The sequence below is a fragment of the Sinocyclocheilus anshuiensis genome, unplaced genomic scaffold (genome assembly GCF_001515605.1).
Source record: "Sinocyclocheilus anshuiensis isolate Anshui unplaced genomic scaffold, SAMN03320099.WGS_v1.1 scaffold2749, whole genome shotgun sequence".
Lineage (NCBI taxonomy): Eukaryota > Metazoa > Chordata > Actinopteri > Cypriniformes > Cyprinidae > Sinocyclocheilus > Sinocyclocheilus anshuiensis.
This window is the reverse complement of record NW_015554047.1, coordinates 286,476-294,685: the sequence shown is the minus strand read 5'-3', so window position 1 is coordinate 294,685 and position 8,210 is coordinate 286,476. Positions and strand designations below refer to the sequence as shown.

At 37.5% G+C, this 8,210-nt stretch overlaps 1 protein-coding gene across 1 annotated transcript in view; it reads left to right on the top strand.

Annotated features, from left to right (window-relative positions):
* LOC107668438 (probable ATP-dependent RNA helicase DDX46) overlaps positions 1–8,210 on the top strand; it is a 27,030-nt gene that overhangs the window by 2,023 nt on the left and 16,797 nt on the right. Inside the window, exons 4-11 of the mRNA XM_016460304.1 lie at positions 576–669; positions 784–1,010; positions 1,375–1,480; positions 2,456–2,608; positions 3,290–3,365; positions 6,014–6,135; positions 6,210–6,288; positions 7,913–7,995. Of these exons, the coding sequence (XP_016315790.1) occupies positions 576–669; positions 784–1,010; positions 1,375–1,480; positions 2,456–2,608; positions 3,290–3,365; positions 6,014–6,135; positions 6,210–6,288; positions 7,913–7,995 (940 nt within the window). The remainder of the gene's footprint in view (positions 1–575; positions 670–783; positions 1,011–1,374; positions 1,481–2,455; positions 2,609–3,289; positions 3,366–6,013; positions 6,136–6,209; positions 6,289–7,912; positions 7,996–8,210) is intronic.

Sequence of the window (8,210 nt, the reverse complement as noted above, 5' to 3'; positions counted from 1 at the left end):
AGCTTTTTATTTCAGATAAATGCTGATCTTTGGATCTTTCTATTCATCAAAGAATCCTGAAAAAAATTTACTTAAAATGTACATAACTGTTTTAAATATTGATAATAATAATAATAATGTTTCTTGAAAAACATTAAAAATCTTACTGTTCAAAAACTTTTGACTGATAGTGTACACGTCTTGTCACGCTTTATAATATTTTATCAGATAGAAATTGCTACTTGTGAGTACAAAAAAAAAATTGCAACCTAGAGAATCATATGAATTCATTGGTAATAAAAAGTCTGCATTATAGAGAACATTACATTTTTGGGATTGTGGTATTTAATTATTTGAATTATCATTATTAAATTCTTTTAATATTTTGCCACTCCTAGTTTCTGTAAATAGTCAAGTCAAGTCTGCTTTATTGTCAATTCTTCCACATGTACAGCACATACATACAGAGAATAGAAATTGCGTTACTAAGCAGCTTTGTCATTATGTCAGAAGTATTATAAATACTGTGTTTGGCAATGACGGGCTTGGAGTGAGAAGCGTGTGATCTGCTGCTGAACGTGATGCTGATCTTACAGCAAGGAGAAGTCTGAGAACACAGAGCCCTGCACTGACAAGAAGAAGATGAAGGAGGAGAAGGAGAAGGAGAAGGAGGAGGAGAAGCCTGAAGATGTAAGTGTTTTCAGACATCATCTTTCTTTAGATGTCGTCTTCTGAAGCGCACTGCATATTAACCCGATTCATGTTGATTAAGTGGATAACCGCGTGCAACGGTTGGTTCTGCAGCAGGACTTTGACCAGAACACTCTGGAGGAGGAGATGAGGAAGAGGAAGGAGCGAGTGGAGAAGTGGAGGGAGGAGCAGAGGAAGAAAGCCATGGAGAACATCGGAGAACTCAAGAAGGAGCTGGAGGAGATGAAGCAGGGGAAGAAGTGGAGTCTGGAGGACGACGACGGTCAGAGAGCACACCGCTCGTGTAGAAAAAATAACACATGTGACATCTTCAGACAAAAATGACTAATTTCGCATTTTTCCGTTCAGTTTTCTCATAGGGATTTTTAAAAAGTCGACATTAAAGAGCTATAAGCCATGAACCGAACCAAACATCTACAAGCAGAATCACAAAACAAACAATCAGACAAAAAAAAAAATCAAAGGTAGAAGACTTGAGTATTGCCAGCTCACATTAAACACATTGTTGTGTGGATGCACATATTTGATTGGCCATCCCAAAAACTCTGAACTGTGATTGGCTGCCTCCCACACCAGGGGCGGGGCCTTCAATGAACCACAATAAACTCCAGTCAGGGAGCGTTTGTTTTGTTTACAGCGATCAGAGCGATGTTTATATTTAATGCAAGGGAAGAGAGTTTAAAGAATTGAATTGTTGTGTGTCCTGGACCCGCTGGACGCTTACATGGAGGAGGTCAAAGAGGAGGTCAAGAAGTTCAATATGGGCACCATGAAAGGAGGCAACGACAAGGTGCTTCTAGTGCTTTTACACCAATACCTCCCTCAAACCGAATGAACGTGCTTCTCTCTTCTGGAGCGGCTCTTTCCTGTTCTGTCATCAGTGATCAGCAGAGTTGGGAAGGTTACTTTAATTACAAGTTACACTAGTTAATGTAATAAGTAGTGTAACTATTTCAGTTACTTTATTAAAGTAATTTTGCATTTGATTACTTTTCTAAATTTCTAACGAATGCTTTCAACTGTTAATCATTTTCAAACTTGTAAAGCAGGCAGGTTAATCTTACAGTAGAACTCAACTCTGATTACTGCCAGACTTTCACAATCCTTCATCTCTTGAATTAAGATTATAATAATTTAATTTTAAAGCACAGCCAGCACAAAATCAGACTTTAGCACCTCTTTTTACTTTGAGATCGTTCTGAGCTTAAAAACAGATTTAAAATCATAAGATATAATTTAATAGCTATGATACTGTTTTTGAAATCAAATCTTTGTATAGTAACACTGGCATCTGACAATGCTTTGGAAAAAACATTTAATCTTAAAAAATAAAGCATGCGCATAAAACAGTTATCAAATAAGCAACTCCTGAAACATTGGTGTCTCATATTTTAAAGCAGTCAATACAATTTGGTAAAGAAATCAATCACATGTATGTATGTGAAAATATTCAGATATACCCCCTTTGTAATCTTTAACATTTTCATAAGTAACTAATTTAATTACACATTTTTTCTCAGTAACTGTAACAGATTACAGTTACATGTATTTTGTAATTAAATTATGTAATTCCGTTACATGTAGCTAGTTACTCCCCAACACTGGGGATGGTTGACCCGCTTTGACCAGTCTGATGCTTTAATGATGCTTCTGGAGCTGAACAGTCCCAGTGCCCACACACTGTATGCAGAAGAGTGCTGTGGATTTTTAGGCTAAATAAATGATTATTCAAATATAGCTGAAAATATGAATCATGTGTCAGCAGAAAGGCAGTGTGTCTGTGACCAAAGTGGTGACCGTTGTGAAGACGAAGAAGATGGTGCACACCACCAAGAAGAAAGGAGAGCTGATGGAGAACGACCAGGACGCCATGGAGGTACAGCTTCATCAGCACACACGTGTTTCTGTGTCATTTAGAGTAGATTAATCTCATCCAAACACGCACATGTCATGTTTATATGTGAATATCAGTGATGGTTTAGTCATCTGTGCGTTAAACTGCGCTTAAATCCACACTCTCCGGTCACGTATCACACTTCAATACGCCGACAGAATGCAGGTTAAAGTGTTTGCATGCCGGCGAAACCTGGGAAATGGTAAAAATCTTTCTGTGCTGATGGCTTTTTTCTTAAGCTTACGTTGTTAAAGGAAGATGGGTTAATGTGTTTGCTTGAGCACACGCGTTATCATCTTAAGATCCGTCCGTTTGAAAACATGCACGTAAATGTGCTCATCGTTTGTATAGCATTTCAGAAAAGACTTTTAAACAGATCTTGTTTGCAGTAATTCAAAAATAGGAGTAAATGTCTCAATGCAAAAAAAATAAGTTGGGCTTAATTTTCTTTATGCAAGAAATATTATTTTATTTATATTATTCATTCATTTGAGGACTATAAATTGACTATTGAAGTATTATATTGGCAAACCAGAGGTTTGAGGTTTTTATTAACCAGGAAAGATTATTAATGAGGTCAGCTGAAACTGGACTGACATGAAATAACAGATCAAGAAAGATATGCACATGAGTTCCCTAATGCCTCAATACAAACACGTGCGTGTGTGTGTGTGCGCGCGTGTGTGTGTTTCGGTGTGTGCAAAGACCATCGCCTTCCTGCTGCCCATGTTTCGCCACATCTTAGACCAGCGGCCGCTGGGAGAGGCAGAAGGACCCATCGGTGAGTCTCATCCTGATCGTCTTTATTGCTCTGCTTCATATCTGCGGAATAAAACCCAACACCTGTTTCTTACTTGATTTAGCTGCTCACTGCACAAACAATCTGTGTTCTGTTCGAGTGTGTCACGCTTTCTCAGTAAATATGATGCATTTCATAGCATTTTAGTTTTTGACAAGCATTTGTGACCCTGCAGCACAAAACCAGTCATAAGGGTCAATTTCTCGAAATTGAGATGTATGCATCATCTGAAAGCTGAATAAACAAGCTTTCCATTGATGTATGGTTTGTTAGGATAGGACAATATTTGGTCGAGATACAACTATTTTAAAATCTGGAATCTGAGGGTGCAAAAAAATCTAAATATTGAGAAAATCATCTTTAAAGTTGTCCAAATTAAGTTCTTAGCTATGCATATTACTAATCAAAAATTAAGTTTTGATATATTTACGGTAGGAAATTTACTAAATATCTTCATGGAACATGATCTTTACACCATCATTATCCTAATGATTTTTGGCATAAAAAAAAATCAATAATTTTGACCCATACAATGTATTGTTGGCTATTGCTACAAATATAGCTGTGCTGCTTAAGACTGCTTTTGTGCTGCAGGGTCACATATGTGCAGTGAAGACTTGTATTATTCCTTAAGGCGGGCGTACACGGTGCGATTCTGAAGGTCGGCACGTCGTGAGCTCTGGCACATGTCACGATTGAGTTTATCCGAAAATCGTACGGAGGCAGTCACACACGACACGAATTTACTACGATTTTACAAACTCTGACGTAAGCATTACGTTTCGCGCCATTCATAAAAATATGGATTCTGAGGACGAAATAGTTTTCTTTGTGGCAGGCGGCTTGTGACGTCCAAAAAAAAAGAAAAACTACGAAGACAAAGGACATGGCAAAGAGAATGGCTGAAAAGCAGAGAAAAGCATGGACTTTCTGTTCTTCATAAAGAACTCGAGGGAGTAGGCCATTTCTGAATTTCTGCTCGTTTTGCCGGAAATACAACAGGCATATTCATTCATAAAGCTGAACGGCAAATTTGGCACATTCGGAATAACAAATAAAAAATAGAACTGTATAATTAAACTAAAATTATTATAGACTATATGGTTTTTGTCATCTTCTGATTGGTCAACTTCAGATGGATCACCAAATGGTCTCGTTCAACCGCACATACGCCACGAATTTAAACCGACAGCATCCGATGCGGACCGGCCCGTAATTCTTCTCACAGGGTACGAGCCGCGACCATATGAGCATCTGCGATTTTCTCCCGAGAGAAAAAAATCGCCTGCGAGCTCGTACGACAGCAAAAATCGCACCGTGTACGCCAGCAGAAAAACTCCTCAAACACGATTCCTATCTGAATCTGAGCCAAATTATGAGTCTGTGTTCGATTCACAGCCTATTTTCACATGAATGGCATTATTTCATGCCTAATCCTGATTCTAAGGTCAGAAATATGGCCAGTGACAGAAGAAAATGCAAACATGAGCCTGATGTTTTCTACATCTGTGGGTGTTTTGCTGCATCCAAACAGCGGCAGAAAATGACAGATTTTGCGAAAAAAGATTATTTTTTAAAATTTCTTTGACATTAAGTTTTTAAACACATTTTCCACTCATTTGCAGATCAGAGGTTAAACTTATTTTTGTCAGACCTTTGACGTTGATTGCTTGTGTTATTTTGACAGGTGCATTGAAGCTGTTCTGTGTGTGGGCCATTCTACAGAACTGGTGCAAACTGCTGTCCCACACCCAAAAAAACACATTTAAACAGCATTTAGGAATTCATATCTTAGATATTTCCTAAGATACTTCTATTATCTATTGAAGCCCACAATAATATTTAAAATATCAGTACGTTTAATATAAAAAAATAATTTATTTATATATAATTTATTGGGTACTTTCAATTGGAAGGTAGCTGTCCTGAACCCAAAACCCTAAAACTTTTAGTAAAATAGCAAAAAAATATATTTACAAGGTAGATGTAAACAAAATCTTAATAGGCCTAGTATAACCCTTCTTATTAAATTATATATTTCTGTGTTTCGGTAGTGACAAATTTGAGGAGAGGAAAAATATTCCAAATCTTTCTGAAAATAGAATATGAGAATTAACTGCACAATTAATAGAAATGTGTACCTTAGATATTATACAATTTGCATGCATACAAAATTTGTGGAAAAAGACACATTTTTTTCAAGATGTTTCCAACTACTTTGAACCAATTCTGTATAAAGTCCTATGCATGATTTGAAAAATTCTGGAAAGTTTCTAAAACTAATTTTATAAAGCGGATAGTTCCGGTGCTTGATTCTGATTGGCTGAGCCGCATTCGAAGCTGTTGTAAATTACTCTACAAACATACACCTTTGTTTACGTTTGTGTGTTGCTCGGCAACCACTTTGTAGCAACCACAACTGTTTCTGAGGAGCTACATTGTTTGGTGGAAGAATACTGTTTTTATTAATATCATTACACTTTATTTGCTCTTTTATTTTGTGAAACCTTACTACGTATATGGAATAACCGTTTTATAAAAGCAGTAAGCCCCGTGAAGCCGTGGTTTACAGTGAATTTATAACAGCTAAGAGTAAGTATCAGAGTAATATCTGTGTTTCTCTCCGTCAGCCGTGATCATGACGCCGACGCGAGAGCTGGCGCTGCAGATCACCAAAGAGTGCAAGAAGTTCTCCAAGTCTCTGGGTCTGCGTGTGGTGTGTGTGTACGGCGGCACCGGCATCAGCGAGCAGGTGTGTGTGATCCGCTTCATCACGCTTCATAACCTCTCACACAGAACCTGCTCTAACCCAGTGTGTGTCTGCAGATCGCAGAGCTGAAGCGCGGCGCAGAGATCATCGTGTGCACTCCGGGACGCATGATCGACATGCTCGGTGCCAATAACGGTACGTGCCTCATGAGTTTGTGCTGGATATCATCACACGCATGCATCAGCTCCAGCTTCACGTTCTGTGGAAAGCAGTGATCCGGCTTCAGTTAACAGCGTTATTAGAGCTCACTGAAACCATACAAAACATTTTCATTAGTTGAAATGAATGTTAACGGAAATAAAATAACATATAGAAAAATTAAATGTGTTTTATTTACAACATTTAACATGTTCGTTTAGTTTATCCTAATGTACTAAAATAACTAAAATTGAAATTACAATTAATTCAAAGAAAACTATGTAGACAAAAGCACACAACAGAATGACTAAAACTGTAACTAAAATTAACATGAAAGCAAAAAATATAAATAAAATCTAATTCAAAATATTAACAAAAACTATAATATCAAGGCATAATGTCACAATTTACACAATCACACTTACACTGGAATGGGTATGGGTCAAAATTGTAAAAAAAATGTTACCAAAAATCATTAGGATATTAAGTAAAGATCATGTTCTATGAAGATATTTTGTAACTTTCCTACCGTAAATATATCAAAACTTAATTTTTGATTAGTAATATGCATTGCTAAGAACTTCATTTGGACAACTTTAAAGATGATTTTCTCAATATTTAGATTTTTTTGCACCCTCAGATTCCAGAATTTCAAATAGTTGCATCTCAGCCAAATATTGTCCTATCCTAACAAACCATACATCAATGGAAAGCTATTTATTCAAATTATGCATAAACCTCAATTTCAAAAAACTGACCCTTATGACTGGTTTTGTGCTCCAGGGTCACATTTAATTAGTCTTTACTATACACCATAATATTGTTAGAAACCGCATCCCCTCTATCAGAATCTGTGCATTTTTGCAATATTACTTTTTTTTAATGCTACCTTATGACCTATGCCATTCATGTGTTGGTTAATGCAAATGTCTTCAAGCATCTTTCTAAAACAACAATATAAATATAATTCGGCACACAATTGCATCAGTTTCAAAACTAAAAAGGAGCGTAATGTATAGAGTCACCTTTATTTCTCGTCTCTGTGAAACTGCTTAAAATGTGTTAAAATACAAATGCATTGAATTTAATGTGCAAACACTGAAATTTAGTTGAGATTAAGGCTGCCTTTTTTGTTTATGTATATAAAAATGCGCTCAGAATACCTATTTTTTCGTGTTACGTGTGTCATGCAATAGTTGCCAGGTTTATCAGCTTTTTATGCTCATAACACAAGTTACTCATACAAGATTCACTCTAGTCTGATGTTTTCAGGTATACGGTTCATCAGTTGTGAATGTAAGATTTGGAGACTGGATTTCTCAGTGTTTTGCGTTCAGGTAAACTAAGCGCACTAACTAGAGCAGGAGCGGATGTGCCGTGTGTTTCCACACATGCGAGGTAATCTCTAATATGTTTCCTTCATAGGTCACACTTCAGGCGGCTTCAGCTCAGTTAATGTTTGATGTGGCTCTTGTGAGTTTTACTCTGATGGTACGCACGTTAAGCAGTTCTGCGTGAAGGACTCCGGCTGTAGTTTGCCTGTCGTTTGCTTTGAGCTGCTAGTAAACGTTGCTGTCTGCAGCATTCACTCTGCTAAACGTGCTGCTGTTGTGTTGCGCAGGTCGCGTGACCAATCTGCGCAGAGCCACGTATGTGGTGATGGACGAGGCCGACCGGATGTTCGACATGGGCTTTGAACCACAGGTCAGTCTCTCTCCTGCCACACGACGCACTATTATAAAACAGTTCCGGTGCTTGACTCTGATTGGCTGAGCCGCGTTCGAAGCTGTTGTAAATTACTCTACAAAGTAACACACCTTTGTTTACGTTTGTCTGTTGCTCGGCAACCACTTTGTTGCAACCACAACTGTTTCTGAGGAGCTACATTGTTTGGTGGAAGAATACTGTTTTTATTAATA